At 40.3% G+C, this 18,108-nt stretch overlaps 1 protein-coding gene across 2 annotated transcripts in view; it reads left to right on the top strand.

Annotated features, from left to right (window-relative positions):
* Positions 1-18,108, top strand: part of TP53BP2 (tumor protein p53 binding protein 2) — a 50,647-nt gene that overhangs the window by 21,030 nt on the left and 11,509 nt on the right. For both annotated transcript variants that reach the window (XM_075749334.1, XM_075749335.1), the window contains exons 3-12: positions 4,190-4,303; positions 6,069-6,148; positions 8,187-8,288; positions 11,068-11,242; positions 12,668-12,849; positions 13,236-13,400; positions 13,827-14,064; positions 15,777-15,905; positions 16,379-16,515; positions 17,323-17,809. In XM_075749334.1, the coding sequence (XP_075605449.1) occupies positions 4,190-4,303; positions 6,069-6,148; positions 8,187-8,288; positions 11,068-11,242; positions 12,668-12,849; positions 13,236-13,400; positions 13,827-14,064; positions 15,777-15,905; positions 16,379-16,515; positions 17,323-17,809 (1,809 nt within the window). The remainder of the gene's footprint in view (positions 1-4,189; positions 4,304-6,068; positions 6,149-8,186; positions 8,289-11,067; positions 11,243-12,667; positions 12,850-13,235; positions 13,401-13,826; positions 14,065-15,776; positions 15,906-16,378; positions 16,516-17,322; positions 17,810-18,108) is intronic.

The following is an 18,108-nucleotide window of genomic DNA, read 5'->3' as shown; positions in this document are numbered from 1 at the left end:
TTGGAAGTTCAAATCTCCCTAGCTTGCGGTGCTCCACTGGAACTGGAGAACATGTCAACAAACAAATCAAAAGCTAAAGCATGGTTAACTTTTCATGGCTTAAATGGGAAAGGGCTCTTGACTATCTCCTGTTTCCATAATACTCATTTGATACTGGTAACCATCCAGAGACGTAGAATAAATGAATCACAGGATTTTCAGTCATGAAAAATAATGATATTTATCCAACTTTTTTGACATGCTTCAATAAAATTATAAAAGAATCAGATAAGGACTTATGTTCCTATCTTCCTCTACTGTTGGCTCAGGCTCACACCTGATCAAAGAAATCTTTGGTGAGCTAGATGTTTGTTTAATAATCGAGTTGTCTCGATTTTTAGCCACTTCTGACAGGGATGTAATGTTCCTGATATTTCTAAGCTTAAAAAATGCAACAGGGTTTTTTTTTTTACTACTACTTAGAAAAGAAAGCATCTTTTCTTTATAAATAATAGTAAAATAAAATCACCGATCCAGCATGAAAAGAGATCTTTTAGGAAAATGTTTTTATCCTTGTTCAACTCTGTCTAAAGCAACACAATACCAAAATCTACAGTAAAATAAAGGTTTAGGTAAAACCACTGAATTCATAGTTAGCCTTAGCCCCATGCCATGTTAAAGAGCACAGGTTGTGATGGTGAGGGACAGGGTTTTTGTGTCATTACCACAGTTGGAGCCCTGCTAGAGTGGGCAGCTCCTCTCCTTGTGTTTCTTGAACCTGGATTCTTGATTGGCTTTTGAGACGTTGATGTAGAGTATGCTAGAAAGGGCAGCGAGATTGTCCTGCAATCAAGGGAGAGCACCTGTACCGAGAGGCAAGTGAAGTCTTCCAGTACTTCATGTCCAAATGGTTTTGTTAAGCTGAAAAGTAAACTTCTGGGTGAATGGGACCATATAATGCATGGAGGTTTATTTGTAAAATCAAGTTGTCAGCCTCTCTGCTACTCAAGCAGATGTAAACAAATAATCTGGATACAGAAACATAAAGTGAAGCAGAGAATTTTTTCTGAGATTAGTCTTTGCAAAGATGACATGAGATACCGCAAGAACAGGTATCTAAATGTTATTTGCACAGCTATTGTCATAAGACCAAAAAAAAAATCATCCATTTATACATTGAAAAACCTTGGCAATTGTTTTATAAACCAAATTATTCTTGCTCCTTTCACTGATCCTGTCATATTTACTAATTATTTACTTCTGTATGCAAACACTGGGATGTGTGTGTGTAAAACTTTATACAGTTTCAAATTGTACTTGGGTAACAACAAATGCCGTGGTCTCAAATCATGTAACATTGAAAGACTTGAGTACTGGATGAAGTACGTGCATGTTGTTTCAAATAAAATATATCCTTTCTTAAGCATCCACATAACATCCAGCAGCAACCATTCACAAGATATGTTTTCATGTATATCTTGGATTTGGGGGAGGGAGTGATGAGGGAGAGAAATACTCTTAGTTTTTACCTAATCTCATTTTAGATGTCAGCAAAGTTTGTTATCTTGTTTTGCCAAGATATACCATGACTTCTATTTTGTTTGCCTTTTACACTAAACAAATTAAACTTTATTTTAAAACAAATGTAGTGGAAGGCAGCTAGCCTTCTGGGGTAGAAACAAAAAATTCATGTTGGAAAATGACTTCTCAGACTTCAATTACGGAGATCCTTCTTGGGTCGCTTGCCTCTGTTTCTGATGCTTGCTCAGGAATTTTCGCTTCTGTTGTCAGACCTTATTAAGCGCACTTTGGAAGATTGCTGCAAGCACACTTGAGGCACTCCGCTCCCTGAAGTGGGCAAGTTTACGACTTTCCCAGTCCTCCCAGTTTTGATTGAAATTTGACGAGTATTGGGGCAAACTTTCTTGATCTTCCTATTATTGTCAGAATTCTGTTAGGTGACTACCTTGGCCGCTGTGGGAAGCAAACAAAAGGTGTGTGCATGGATAAAGATTTTTTTTTTTTTCTTCATGAGATGGATAGGGAATAAAAAAAATGAAGTCTGATTGTTTGTCCTTTCTTCTTGAGCTTTCCAAATATACTTTTGTTTGGTATTTGAAAAACTCTTTGACTCTCCTTTGAAGTCACTGAGTGGTATTGACAGAATCCTTGTGTAAAGGGCATCTCCCTTGATTGTAGAGTTTCAGTTTAAGTATTGCTGAGCTGCTAGAAATCTGTTTCATAAGCCTGCTGTATATTCTTTAAGATGGAAATCTGACAGCAGTACTGTTGTTTTTTTGTTTTGTCTTTTTTTCTTGAATTAAGGTTTAGCAGATGAAGAGCTTTTTTAGCTGTCTAGACAAGTAACCGCCAAGAGACTGCTTTTTCTGTAACAGTGACCTACTTGCTTATTCTGTAAAGCTAATCTCTTTTGACAGTGACTCCAGAAATTTTCCTTCCTAGATTGCTTGAGCACAGCTGCAGCATTTTCATTTAAAGAAATGCTTTTATGTTGAAAAGAGCTTTTCACACGCTGAAAACATGTTAGTAGGTCCTCTTCTTATGAAACTGAAAACATTTATACTCAACACCATCATTTTTCCCTCTGAAATGATTATTCCATATTAAGATAGTGACTTTGAAAGACTCCTTTGAATAGGAATGAACTAATCTCTGATTTCTTTCTTTTTTTTTTTTTCTTCCCCCTTTTCCTCCCCTTGCTTAAATAATGAAAGGAAACAACTGACAAAAGCAATGTCAGGAAAAACAAAACTGGTGCAAAAGTGGTGATATTTAATTTCAATCATAATCTGCTTGTCTTATTTCTTAGGCGATGAACAATATTTTCTGTGTGTCTGGCATCCAGCACAAATGGATCCAACCTGATCATGAGTCTCAGATGTTGTCATAAGATACTATGACAGTAAAGTTGACTCCTAGTATATATTGGTCACGTAGTTGCCATCGCTTTTCAAACAGGCATAAAAATGTATGGTAAAATGTCTAGAGTAAACAAAGAAATTGCTTTTATGGAAAGACTTAGAGGCCAATAAGTCATTCTAATTATATTCTGTCTCTGAATACCTAGCTATGAAGTGTGTAAATTTTGGAAGAACAGTAGTACAGAAAGGGAGGAGTACTGGTAAATGAAGGCGGTAGATGTAGGCTCCCACTGGGTTTTTGTAATATCAAAAGGCAGTAAGTAAGGCTTAAAAATTAGAGATGTGACTGAATCCTGAACTTTGGAACAAAAGCAGGAAAGGAAATTCAGTGGAACTTGTGCCTGTAACTTTTAAAGAAACTTCATCTTAACTGTCTGAAAGAAAAACGCAAGTTCTTATTAGAGTCAGTTTTCACTGTCTGATCTCTTTTCCTTTGAGCCATGAATCCAGAATACTTCAACTCTTCCAGCTTTATCAGAAGTGGGGCTTTCAAAACACGCGTAATGTGAACTTCATGAAATTTGCTGTCTGAGAGAGTGAACCAGATCTATGGCGACAGGAGCTATAGGAGAACGCTTGAAGTGACAGGAGCTGTGATGGCTTGCTGAGGATCAGGCCTGTTGGGTACTGCCTAGGAGACTCTTCAGGGTATTGAGTGTTTCTGCCTGAGCTTGAACGCAAGGGCTGCAATCCAGCATTTGATTGCAGTCCTTAGGAAGCAGTAAGAGAAGAATTTCTCTTCTCTGAGAGTTTGTCTTTGCATCTCTCTTAATTCTTGTTGGAATAGGAAGGAAATGACTCCCTGTAGGAGTCAGGGCAGAGGTGCCCTTGAGGAGTGGGTGGGAAGGACTGAGAAATAAGTTTGTCTGAAGTACCACAGAAGTGGAGCAAAAAGTATGCCAGCACATTTCCTGTGGTGGTGAGCGTGTAAGATGATTTGCAAATACAAAATGAAGGCGCCAGAGCTGAATGCTCTAAATTTCCTGTTTGCTTCCCCTTGGGCTGTGACGGTGCCTCAGCTTCTCCCTTCAGGGACAGGCTTTTAAAGGGCTGTATCTGCTTTTCAGAGGTGTTGGTTTTGTTTCAGGAGCAAGGAGTGGTACGGTGCCTTCCTAAGGGAAAGGCAGAAATGCCTTGGGTGAGGGCAAGGGTTAGGTGTAATAAGAGGTGTTCAAGTGAAAGACGATGGACAGATATTTTTCTTTTGATTTGGTATGTGCCCAAGCTACATGGGGATGTAATAGTCAACTGGCTTTTTTCCTTTTCAGAACGTCCCATAGCCGATAATGAACGGATGCTGGATATTTTGCAGCGCTTTGGGATGCAGAGAAGTGAGGTTCGTTTCTTTCTTCGGCATGAACGCTCTCCCTGCCGGGAAGCAGGTAGGTATTGATCTCTGCTTGTCCGTTTGTCTAAGTTTCATTTCATTCCTCAAGGTTAAGGAAACAGCTCGTGTATGTTATTAATGTTGGTAATCAGTATGGTGTTGCAGCCCTTTTTGGTCTAACTGCTATTTTCTTATGAATAGAGAATGCTAGTAACAGAAAACTTGTTTGATTTAGTAAAAACTCCATCCTCCCTTTTGAGGTCTGGGATGTTAAATACAAATTGAAATTTCTGCAGGTTTTCTAGAGCTGGTCCTCACCAAAGCATCCAAGGGCATCCAGGTAGTCTCTTCTTTCAAATCTAGTAACCAAACTGTTGTCCAGTAATGTAATTTATTATTTGGACTTAGGATGTTTCACCTGGATAATACTTTACCAGAGTGATAAACTTAGCATACTTGACGAAAGAGTTCTTTTGATATTTCTCCTACAATCTTACACATTCTTCTTAGTTTCAGGAATAGCGTTAAATGAACTGCCTAGTCAAGTTCTCTGAGAACGTAATATCAACGCATTGTAAATCTAAATGTGAAACCTATGAAGAAAATAACTTTCTGCTTTTCAAGGTTTTTCTGTGCATCCGATGTTAAAATATTCAGTAGAATCCTTAAGACTTTTACCTTCAAATCAGTCTACTGGATTCTTCTTCCTCCCCTCTTTGTTTTCATCCTTGATAATCTTCCTCAGTGTTGGAAATACTGCATTTGTGTTAAGTGGCATTGTACTCAGCATATTTGAAAATGGCTAAACGTATCTTGATGTTTGAAATGTATAATGAAGATAGAATGAGTACATGAAAAGTTAAAGCTGTGTCATTTCTATCTAGTAAGGATCTTACCGTGCAGTGTAGTTGACAGGATGTAATTTTTCAAGTCCAGGGTGTTCATGCTATTAGGATTATTGCCGTGGCCAATAAAATGCCATTGCTAAGCAATGTATTTGAGGAAGAGCAAATGAATAGTTAGGAGCAGGAATACAGTCTTGAATACAGTTAGTTTTGCAGGAATACAGTCTTGAAATAGTTATCAAATGGGCAAGAAGCTAACAGAGATGGCTTCATCCTGTAGTAGATGCATGTCCTACAGGGAAATGAGAGAGCTTGGTAGTTGGCATCTGAAGACCATTTGTATGTAACTTGATGGAAATGTTAAAGTAGGATTCTAGTTAGGTAGCATCTTTACTGTCACAATGACTGCCAGAAAGAAAAAAATTTGTGCTTTTAAACTTTATGTGCAAATAATCGGCTGTAGATTAAATGGTGCATCTTTTGTGATAGGTGACTAACCTTTAACTATTGTTATTCATGTTCTCTGTGAGACAGTTGATGAAGGCACACCAGATGCTGGTTTTAAGACACTGGTCCAAATGTGAACTACCAGTTATTTTTGTCACTTGAAGAGGGGAACACATTTTTGTGACTATGCATCTGTAATGCAGACTTACTAGGGGCCAGCTGCTTGTTGATGGTGGGAGAAATGTTGAAATAGTGTACTTTTCCTTAAGCTTTTTTTTGTTTGTCTGTTTTTAAATAGTCCTGTATTTTTAAATAAATGTTGACATCGAACAGCAACCTCTTCATAAAACATCTTATGCCATCAGTTAAGTTTATCTGAGTGGTAAGCACATGGGAAGAACAGGTGCTCAGATTTTAAACCAAAATGATTGTACTGTTTCCTCTTTTGTATTGAATGCTATATCTAAAGGGATACAGAAAATCCTAAAATACCTCACTGTCTTTGACTATTCCTGTATTTCTGTCTAGGGACTGGACAAAGGTCTCAAGATCCAGCCTTAAAAAGAAATGGTGTGAAAGTCCCTGGTGATCGAAGAATAGAAAATGGAGTAAGTTCTTGATGCAATGGCCAGTACAGTGAAAATGGAGGCTACCCTTCTTTTGAGATACTGGTGCAAATCCTACCCTGGAAACTAAGGGACTGTTTTGGAGAGATTGCTAATGACTGCTCTAAAATAGACACAAAACCTCTAGCAATTATCACCCTGTGGTGGGTTGACCCTGGCTGAGGGCCAGGTGCCCACCAGAGCCACTCTATCACTCCCCTCTTTCATTAGACAGGGGAGAAAAGGTACAATGGAAAAAAAAACTTACGGGTCGAGATAAGGACAGGGAGAGATCATTCTCTAATTATCATCACGAGCAAAACAGACCGAACTTAGAGAGGGAATTCATCTTATTTATTACTAAGCAAAACAGAGTAGAGGAATGAGAAATAAAACCAAATCTTAAAAACACCTCCCCCCACCCCTCCCATCTTCCCGGGCTCAACTTGACTCCCGGCTTCAACCTCCGCCCCCCCTCAGCGGCACAGGGGGACGGGGAGTGGGGGTTACGGTCAGTTCATCACACGGTGTTTCTGCCGCTTCTTCATCCTCAGGGGGAGGACTCATTGTTCCCCCGCTCCAGCGTGGGGTCCCTCTCACGGGAGACAGTCCTTCACAAACTTCTCCAACGTGAGTCTCCTCCACGGGGTGCAGACCTTCAGGAGCAAACTGCTCCAGCGTGGGTCCCCCACGGGGTCACAAGTCCTGTCAGCAAACCTGCTCTGGCGTGGGCTCCTCTCTCCACGGGGCCACAGGTCCTGCCAGGAGCTTGCTCCAGCGCGGGCTTCCCACGGGGCCACAGCCTCCTTCAGGTGTCTCCACCTGCTCCAGTGTGGGGTCCTCCATGGGCTGCAGGTGGAATCGCTACACCCCGTCATCCTCCCTCCATGGGCTGCAGGGGGACAGCCTGCTTCACCATGGTCTTCACCACGGGCTGCAGGGGAATCTTGCTCCGGTGCCTGGAGCACCTCCTCCCCCTCCTTCTGCACTGACCTTGGTGTCTGCAGAGTTTCTTACATCTTCTCACTCCTCTCTCTGGCTGCAAAAGCGCTCTCTAACTGTTTTTCTCTTTCTTAAATATGTTACCACAGAGGCGCTGATTGGCTTGGCCTTGGCCAGCGGCGGGTCCATCTTGGAGCCGGCTGGCATTGGCTCTGTCAGACACAGGGGAAGCTTCTAGCAGCTTCTCACAGAAGCCACCCCTGTAGCCCCCCCGCTACCAAAACCTTGCCACGCAAAACCAACACACACCCTTGCTGTCAGTTTTTAAGATGTCTCTGAGATCTGTTGGCTGCTATATCTATGCTTGTATAGGTGATCTTAGAGCAGCAAATTCAGCATACTTTTCCTTCTCTACTCTTACGAATTTTTTTCTCTCATTTTCCTTCAATGCATTGATTTTTTTACATTCAGTTTTGTGTCAGAGATCCCTAGTTCCAGATTTCAAGTTGAGACCAGTTAGTGTTTCAGCATTGAATCCATTGTCTGTCACTTATTCTTGCTTCAGAAAGTATAATTATGGATATAAGATAAAATCTAAATTGAGGAAACATGAACAGATCAGTAATGTAATGATAGTGCTATCTTTGAGACTGGTGGGCTTTTCTCCCCTGCTATATTTAAACTTTCCATTTTCTTCAACTTACGTTGAAGTGCTTTGAATTGCAGTGACACCTACGACCACAGATCCATCCTGCCACGTGCTGAGCATTCTGGGCTCAGTCAGTCAAAGCTGATTCATGCTGAGCTTAATTACAAAGGGCTCTGAAATGCCTTTTTAAAATGCTGCTGGGATTTTGCTAGAAATATTAATGTTTTAAGAGATGTCAGCTTACATGTGTTGCTGGATTGGGCTACGTGTGTGGATGAGCTTACAACTCTTTATTCTTTTACCATGGAAATATGCCGTTTCTTATAATTTTATGGGATGCTCAGTTGTTTTTTAAAGATCTTTATCATACTTTTCTGCAGTAGTTCTATTGAGTTGCACACTAGTTGAATTAAATTCTAGACTTAGCAAGCTTTGGATTTTCTTTGACAGGTCTCTGCTCCAAGGATGGATATGACACTGGCTGAACTTCAGGAAATGGCATCACGCCAGCAGCAACAAATTGAGGCTCAACAGCAAATGCTGGCTAACAAAGTGAGTTTGGAATGAGGTTGTTTACAACCAGGAATAAAGATAGTAAGCGTCACATGAGGTGGAGGGAGGGTTGGGTATTTGGGTTGTTTTTTCACCCCACATAAACAGAGGGCTCCCTTTCTTTGGCTGCCTCTTTTTAAATTTGAAAGTCAACTTATGCAAATATCCAGTAGTAAAACATTAAAATAATGCCAGTGATAGAAGTGACTGTATAGCTTACTAAAAGGGTAGAGCACATAAAATTAATATATTGTCATTCATCCTGGTGGTTCTGCCAGCCCTATTTGTGCTCCTTGTGGTGACCAGCCATTCACCAGTTTGATCACTGAACAATGCTTTTGTCTCTGGGTATAACGCTGTCCTGTAATGATAACTTGCTGTCTCCTGATAGAGTTCAATGTGCCTTCTTTCCTGGGGCAGATGTCTGGAAAAGATGGCATGTATGTGTTAAAAGTAACTAGGAGAGTGATTTATAAAACGCTTGCTGAACAATAACAGAAAAGCTAACGAAAGCACACAGGGTGCTTCTGAATCGTTTAGGGGGAAAAAATACTCTGAATGCATCTGCAGAATGGTGGCATAGGTTTCATATTTGACCTAAGTGTTGTTTGTGCACACCACTCTTGAAAACACAACGGAAACCACTGCTTTTGGCAAAGAATTGTTGAATGTGAGCCCATCCTGAAGAGTGCTCAGCTGTCTGGGTGGATGAGTTCCCATGCATTTCAGAATGTTCTTTACTGGGGAAGGTGGCTGCTCTGGGGCTCTTGTCTTTCTACTCTTCCTCTGTCAGAAGCCTTGTCTCCCTCTCCTTTTGAGATCATCTGAGTTTCCATCCCCCCCTGTTATTTTTAGCATCTTGTTCAGTTCCCTTGCCTTTCAATAATCATATCTCAGGCAAGTGCTTCAAACCATGGCTTTCTAATTGTACTGCAGCACCTGCAAAGTGGTACTATGGCCCATCAGAATAGCCCGTGAAACTTTATTACTGTTTTTATGATAAGAACAAGTATGAAGAAGGTGCAGCTATAAATGTAAGAAATCAGTCAATTAACCAAGTGATTAGAGTTCTCACCTGAAGTTTAGCAGCACAGTTAATACCTATTCTGCCCTGATTAATTTGCCACAGCAGAATGTTTCCCTCTTTTTAGTTCCAGCTGAGATGTATTAAATATGAAAGAGAAGTCTTAACTTTTGTCGGTTTCACTCACAGGTGATGGTCACAGACCTTGGTCTTGTAAATAGCACTGTAGTCACTATATATATGAAACCAGAAATAGGAACATGTTACATATTTACTGGAAAGGGAGTTGTACAAGATTTAAAAAAAAAAAAAAATTACAAGTTTGAGTCTGAATAGCTACCCATCAGGTAGGTGTCTGCTGCCTGTGGTTTGAAGAAGAGTAGCCTTGTGGGTGTCCTGCCAGGAGAATTCTTCATTTAATGTGCCTCTCTGGAACAAACTTGCTTTTCTAGATGCTCTTTCAAAGAGTGGCTTTCCAGTGCCTCTTTCCTGCCTTCTGAAATCAGATGCAACATTAAAAATAGATTCTGAGGGGGAAAAATGCACTTTCTTCTTAGCCATGAGCTGTAATATCTATTTTTTGACATTTTCCTGCGTAGGATTGACTCTATACTAGCTCATACACTGTAGGTGCTGCCTGGTTTTCTCCGGAAGGCAAGCTCACTTTTTTGCTCTTCCTTTTTTATTCAAAGTGCACAAAAATCTCTTTCTAAATATGACTGCTTTTTGGGTTTTTTTGGGTTTTTTTTTGTTTTTTTTGAGGAAGCATTGAGTTCTAATGTTAGTAAGCAGTGGTAGTCTTGGCTGTTAGTGGGTACTCAGGAGAGTCTTAGTAGTTCTCCTACCACTGGAACAACCAATCATCTGCAGAACTGGAAGCCATGTGTAATGGCCAGTGATTTAAAGGAAGTCTCTATAGGTGATCTAGTGGTTTCTTTTAGGTCTAAGCTATAGACATCTGTATATAGAGACTGGTAGCGCACCATTTTACTCTTATTCTCTTGGAGAGGCAAAAGGATCCTCTCCACTGAGATGATATCTGTTGTATAAATGGGGCCAGGTCACTGTGAAGGTTCTCCTGTGTCTTGAATCATCCTGTGTTGCGATAGTGGTAATCACTAATAGGAAATGATAAATATTCAGAGCTTTGGTGTGCAGTGATCCCCCATCTCAAGGAGGTTCTAGCAGAACTAGTAAAAGTACAAGGTACGATGAAAATGATCAATAATTTAATTTATGGAATACCTTCTGTGTAAAGAATGTCTAATATTCTCCAGCATGACTTACAGTTGTTTAAAGTGTGACGTATAATGGAGATCTGTAAAGTACAAGCAGCGTGGAGAAGGTAGAGAGGAAGTAATAACTAGCTCTTGCAACTCAAGAACCAAGCAGTGATTAAATGAAACTGGCAAATGTCATGTTCCATGATGTTTCTTAGGCTTCAAGGGGCTTTGAGCAATTTCATGGAAGAAGAATTTATCAAGGGCTGTTAGATATGGATACCACCTCTGTTTCAGTAGGTTCTTGTACTACAGAATGGTGGTGCCTGGAGGACTGTATTGGGACAGAATCAGTACAGCTTTGCTCTGTTCTCTCAGACTTCCCTTGACACTCTGGGAGGTCAGGATACTGGGCTAAAGCTGATTTAAGCTGCTGTGGTGATTTGTTTTTAATTTTTGAGGCTGTTTCTGTCAGTACTTTAACATAAGTTCATTTAAAAATAAAAAAAAAAAAATTTCCTTGTCTTGGCTGCAGGAACAACGTCTGAAATTCCTGAAACAGCAAGATCAGCGACAGCAACAGCAAGCTGCTGAACAGGAAAAACTGAAGCGATTAAAGGAAATTGCTGAGAATCAGGAAGCCAAACTTAAGAAAGTGAGAGCACTGAAAGGCCATGTGGAGCAAAAAAGACTCAGCAATGGGAAATTAGGTGAGTTGCTGCTTGGGGAAAGTAGCCTGTGATTTTTCATGAAGTGTGGTTCTTGGAACTCTAAAATGTCTGGTGATTTCAGTGATTTGGAGGATGTATTTACAGTGTTCCAGGAAATGTTAATCTTGACAATTTCACACCTTGTATTTACCAAGAAAAATCCTGAATGACCTAGAACAAAATACATTTTAAAATATCCCATAAGGGCACCCTGTGTTTTGAGTCTATCATATCTGCTCTTTAATTACAGTGTAGGTTTCTTCCTTACTTTGAATACCTTTGTGTACCACAGTAACTTTTTCCATCCTCAATGTTAATAGTCCACACATTTAGAGTATTATTTTCTTCTTGGCCTGTAACAAAGCTTGGCCTGATACTCATGTTGCCTCTTAAGCAAGAGGTAACTTAATGGCCGAAGTGGCTGAGCATTTTCTTTTTAATTACAGAAATCTGACTTGTCTGGCTTGCTACAGTACTAGTTGGGTGCTTGCAGTTCAGCATGTTGATGCAACATTAAATATTTATTTCAGTCTTCATATCAAACACATTCTTCTGCCTACCTTTTCATCCTCTCTTTATACATATTGTACAGAACTTGTCATTTTCAGCTGGACTCAAATGAAAATATATTGGTTTATTAAGGTAAAATATAAATATATTGTTTTATTAGGAAGCATTGGGCTTCATAGATAAAGCAGAAGTGTGTTTCTATGGGGAGAATGCATTTTCTGTTTGGGTTCTGATGCACAAAATAAACAGCAGTTTAAAGGAATGGAAGGATGGTAGAGTAATACAAGATCTTGGAGCATGTGTATCTGCTGCCTTGCACCCTCCCCAGCAGGTCTGGTCTTGGTAGTTGCTTGAATTGTTACTGATTCCTTAAACTTTGTGCTATAATGCAAAAGTTTTGACAGTGGGAGCAGCTGATGACAGCCGTTTGTAATAGACTCTAAAAAGCCCTCTGAGTCTTTAGTTAGTCTAGCAGCTTGAGCGTTCAGTCATTGAGCTCCTACAACCTAAATTTGGAGTTTTAAACATCATAAATACGCCTTGTGGTTGAGTGAGTGTCTTCCTGCTGAATTCGGCATTAAATGAATTTAGACTTCTAAGATGAAATTCAGTCTAGTAATGTGGTTTTGTGTTTTTACTTTCTGAAGGACAGAAACAAAGTTGTTCTTCTCTCCTCGCTAGTGCTTGAAGTGGACCAGATTTACATAATCTTGCTAGTGCGTTTGCTTTTGCAAATGCTTGGAAGAAGAGCTTGTTTGACAGGGACCGTGAGTTTGCGGCAGCTGGCTGCAGCCTGTGTGCAGCACTGCTCTGGAGGCCGGCAGGGCGCTCTCTGTCCCCTTAACCACCGCCTTGGAAGCAGCCCACGCTCGGCTGTTTCTCAGGGCAGCTATTGTGCTCTCTCGTCCTCTCCAGTGGAGGAGATTGAACAGATGAACAGCCTGTTCCAGCAAAAGCAGCGCGAGCTGGTGCTGGCGGTGTCAAAGGTAGAGGAACTCACCAGGCAACTGGAGATGCTGAAGAACGGCCGAATTGATGGTTACCATGACAACCAGTCAGCTGTAGCTGAGCTCGACCGCCTGTACAAGGAACTGCAGGTAACGGAAAGCCAGCTTGTGACCTACAACTCTAAGGGCTAGAAGTTGGTGGGGTTGTTTTTTACCTTGTCAGAAAGAAATCCAGTTGCTCCTGTTCCTGGTAGAGCTGCGTGGCTGCCTGCGTGCTGAGGATGGAGGGTTAGTTGTACTGGGTTCAAAGTAAACGGGAAGGAGCATGCAGTGTATATACCTTTCTCTTCTGAAAAATTTGGAGGCTAACCGACGCTTTCTCCGGAGAAAATAATTGGAGTTTGCCAGTGGGACTTGACTTTTTAGAAGGCTTTTCTCTTTGTAACTGTTTCCTGTCCCCCATCCTGAAAGTTAATTTGTTTTGATTTTTGTTGTTTTCCTCTCCTCCTCCCCCCCTGCTTTGTGAATTTATTCAGTTGAGGAACAAACTGAACCAGGAGCAGAATGCCAAGCTGCAGCAACAGAGGGAGTGTTTGAACAAGCGCAACTCAGAGGTGGCAGTCATGGATAAGCGTGTTAATGAGCTGCGAGAGCGCCTGTGGAAGAAAAAGGCAGCTCTGCAACAGAAAGAGAATGTACCAGTAAGTGTGGGATATTTAGTAACAACAACAACAAAAAAATTAATTTGTGGCCCATACAGTCTGAAGTAAAAACTTGCTTGTGGGGAAGGCTGTTCAGATGCTAGGCTTGTTGTTTTTATCCATACGTGGTGGAAGTCTTGTATTATTAAAGTATTTTTCATGGTACGTTGGTGTTAACCTACTTACTCTTTATGGACAAGAACTCTTCTTATGCTGTCGTGGATTATTTTTTTAGATTTTTTTTTTTGCTATTACTACCTCAGGTTTAGATTGCTTAAAGCTTTTTTAAAAAAGCATTTTTAATATTGGAGTATCATTTTCTACTTGTTTTATCCTTCTAGACTTCTATTTCAAACTCTAATGGATGGATACTGCAGCATAACTTACTTTAAACTTTCTTCTTTTTTTTTTTTTTCCCCCCCAAAGGTTTCTTCAGATGGGAATTTACCACAGCCAGTGGCTTCCGCTCCAAGTCGAGTGGCAGCAGTAGGTCCTTATATCCAGTCCTCTACTATGCCACGTATTGCTTCCAGACCTGAACTTTTGGTGAAACCAGCATTTTCAGATGGCACACAAGCTCTGCAGGTACCTGATGGTCCGCTAAAAACACAAACTCTGCCCAACATGAGAGCTGGAAGCAGTTCACAAGCTAAAGCTCCTGCAGGTAATAGCTTACGATTAATATTTCTTCTCCAGAAATGTTTTGATTTCTTATCTACTAGCTTGCTTTTTTTTTTAAGCAAAGTATTATTTGAGATGTCAGTCTTACTACTTGCAATCTTCCTGCAGCAGTAAATATATTTTATAAGCACTGAGGTTATACGATTCAATGTGTTATAAATTAAGTAATCCTCTTAGTGAGCAATTTGAGTTGTTATACAGTGCAGAACGTAGGAGGATTTTTCTGTAAACTAGTGATCTATTTACTTATTTTAAAATACTCCTAAAAACTATACAACAGTGTTTAAGCTTCTAAAGGGAATTTTAGAACATACATGGTAACAGCCTGGTGCATGGACTTAAAAACTAGCAAAGCCAAGTTTTCTGATCATGAATTTTGGAAATGACACATGTAAAGGGTTAACCAACATTACAAGAAAAGGAGGCAGTTGATTGTAGCACAGAAATAGCAATAAACTTGCTGACAAGTTCGTGGCATAGGGATATGGAGAAACAGAAGTCCAACACCTGACGTGATCCTGCTCGGAGTGTGAATGGAGATTTGCCTGGCTTCTCTCTGTGGCTTTCTCCTATGAGATGCTTTTCAGCTCCGTGACAGTAGAAGTCTGGAGAAACTGGAGAGTGGCAAATCTCTCTTCTGTGCTATCTTGGGAAAAGACTTGCTTTTCAGCTGGGAGAGAAGAGAAAGTGTGATCTTCCCAAAAGGAAAAAAAAAAATGGAGACTGAGCTTGCAGAATAGTTTTTTTAAATTTTTTTCTTTTTTTAAATCTCCCTCCCTTCATCTCCAGTTACGGCAGATATTTTTAAAGTAGCCATGGCACAAAACCAGTTCAAGTGTCTCTTGCTGTACTGGAGAATGGGAAACTGTTTGATTTTTATCTGGTTTGCAGATCCTAAAACCGCTGGAGTGAAATTTAGCTTTAGTCCATGCAAAATGTGATATTTTCTATAGGAATGTGTGGTGGTATGCTATTTGAACTAAAACATTTTCAGCATTTGGACAAAAGGACTGCTTTCCTGGAGAGATAGTGTCTGATACTTTGTCAGAACGCAACTTTTCTCCTGCTGCTTATCATTACTATGTGAATTTAATATCACTTATTGTACTAGATAATTTAGAATTTAGTAGAGACAATTTGGTGAAATATTTAAACTAACAGCAAGTTGCAAGCATTTTCTTAGTTACTTTTGAAGCGGACTGGATGTCTGCCCCAGTGAATGTAAAGATCAGCTTTAATGCAGTACCCATATGCGTGTTGAACATACAGATGATTTTTTACTGTTTTGGATATCACTGATAGAATCTATTTATGCTTTTAAGCATCATGTTTTTCTTTGCACAATATATTTTTCTTATCCCTTCTTAGCATCCTGTCACTTTTAACTTACTGTAAATATCCAAGGAAGGTTTCTTACTAACTGGAAATAAGGCAGTCTAGAGAAGTTTCTTGTCTGAACACTGCAAGTGCAGATGTGCCAGGACAAGTAGTTTTGCTGCTGCTTTGATAGTTGTTTCTGAGCTTGGTTTTGCATTCTCTTTTTATAACAAACAAATGAGTGAAAATCTAAAGTGATAAGATTTATAGTAGTTAACCCATGTATGATACTTGTAGATTGTCTAGATCTGACTCTTACCAAAAAACCTACCTGTAATAGATTAAGCCAAACTGGTTATTTCACTTGTTCTCTCCTAGGTTCTGTGGTCCCCAGTGCAAAACCTTCCCCATCTGCCATTGACTGGAGTAGTTCAAATGCAGACAATCATATTAGTCAAGGATCAGCCTTGACTTCAGGAAAAGGAATTGTGACTAGTGAAGGACAAGGTGTGTTCTTATGAGCTTGGCTAATATTAAAATATGGAAAATGTAGTTAACGATATATGTCTGTTCTGAATGCTTCAGTAAACATGTAGAATTCATTTCGGACCACAGGGGGGGAAAAAAATCAGCAAATATTGCCATATAAGCTTTAGTATGGTGTTGCAGGGATGTTAAAAAACCCCCAAACAACCAGCAAACAAAACACATACACACAAAAAACCCAAACCAACCACAAACCAACCCAAAACAAACCCCCTTGTTTCAGGTGGTGAAGTATATACTAATGGCCTCATACATGCTCCTGTTCAATTTGCAAGATACAGCATTTGGCAGGCCCTTGGGCCCTTAGCATAGGGGTAGGATGGATACAAAAATCATCCGTTGCGTACACTGCGTTGAATATTGCACAGAACGGGACTCTTATTCCTACAGTTGTGTTGTCCCTTTTAAAAATCTTTCCCTCTCCCTAACAACAGCTGAAGGAGACACTTTTTTACGAGACAAAGAGAAGAAGGTGCGTCCATTCTCAATGTTTGATTCTGTGGACCAGACTGCTGGGCTTGGCACACTGAGAAAGAACCAGAGCAGCGAAGATCTCCTGCGAGAAGCACAGGTATGCAGGAAACTTGAGCTGCTGCATTCCATCTGACAGGGATTACTGCACAGCTTTTCAAATATTGCTGTTGGGAAGCTCTTTGAAAAGTACCTAGATCTTCTTTTGAAAGACTACTTCTAAGGAAAAAAAAAAAAAAGTCTTTTAGGCCTTTAATAGCAGTTGGTAACTCAAAATTGTTCCCTACAGTCACTGCAATGAAAATCTACGTTTTGACTGAATATGTAAAATGGCTGTGTTACTTATACTGGTGTGTATATATATAAATTTTTATTTTTTCCCCCAAAGATTATATGCACAAAGGCATTTGCATGTTTTGTTTTTTTTTAAATAACTTACACACTTGTTTCACTGTTTAATGCAGCAGTGTGCTTCAGATGTTTAATTGCAGCAAGACTTCCCACCTAAATCTTGGCATAAGGGCACGATTTCATCAGGTAGTGGTCAAGTAACATAGAACAACTGGGCATGACAAGTGTTCAATTGGAAAACAAGCTTCTTGCCTACAGATGCTATTAAGTGCCTCTGCTATCTCTAGAGGAATTACTGTGCTCTGCCATTGCTTGATGTTTTAAACATAGCTGCTACAGAAAGAATTAAAGAGAATGAGTTCAAAGTATAAACAAATGTGATGATAAAATGTTTCAAGAAGTCTCTTCATGTTTCCACTGATGCTGTAAACAGTATTGCAGCAACAGTAGAAGTGCTAGATACTGTCATTCTTTGAGGCTCTTTGGTCCTTCAGGGCAGAACTCCTAAAACATGTTTTGCTGTTTAATCTTAATTAACTTATTTTGTGTCTTTCAGACAGCCAATAAAAGTGTAACAAAGGTACCACCACCTGTCCCCACTAAACCAAAACAGATAAACTTGCCTTACTTTGGTCAAGCTAGTCATCTCCAACCTTCTGATACTAAGCTGGATGGAAACCTGCAGAAGCTGCCTTTGGCTATTGTAACTATGGGGAACAAACAAAAACCAGTGACACAGCAGCCTTCCCATCCTCAGCAGATACAGCAAAGAATTTCTGTACCTCCTGCAGGTCCTTCCTCTAGCCAGGACCAAATTCTTCCCTCCTCCAAACAGGAGAGTCCCCCAGCAGCAGCTGTGAGACCTTTTACCCCTCAGCCATCCAAAGAGACCTCACTCCCACCATTTCGAAAGCCTCAAACTGTGGCTGCAAGTTCAATTTATAGCATGTACACACAACAGCAGACTCCTGGGAAGAACTTCCAGCAGGCAGTGCAGAGTGCTTTGACAAGGGCGCAGACCAGAGGACCACACTTCCCAAGTGGTAAGCCTATGGCTCTCTACCTCTCTTCTGTCTTCGTAAACCTCAGGTGTATGTACTTTCTACCTGGTCTGTGGGTACAAAGCTGCTTCTCAGGGGGATTAAGCATGTTAGTGCAGCTGTGAGAATCTTAAATGGATCTTACATGCTGTATATCAGTGGTAACAAAAAGAGCAGAATATGTCATGCATTTGCAAAATAATGCCCATAAACCTGGTTACCAGATTAATTCTGTTCAGTTGATCATATTCTGCTTCTTTGCCCTAGGTAGGTGAATTGGGTTGTGTGTTCTTTTTAGGTTT

Source organism: Balearica regulorum, chromosome 3 (assembly GCF_011004875.1).
Source record: "Balearica regulorum gibbericeps isolate bBalReg1 chromosome 3, bBalReg1.pri, whole genome shotgun sequence".
NCBI lineage: Eukaryota > Metazoa > Chordata > Aves > Gruiformes > Gruidae > Balearica > Balearica regulorum.
Note: the sequence above shows the minus strand (reverse complement) of the source record. Positions and strands in the feature narration are given on the sequence as shown.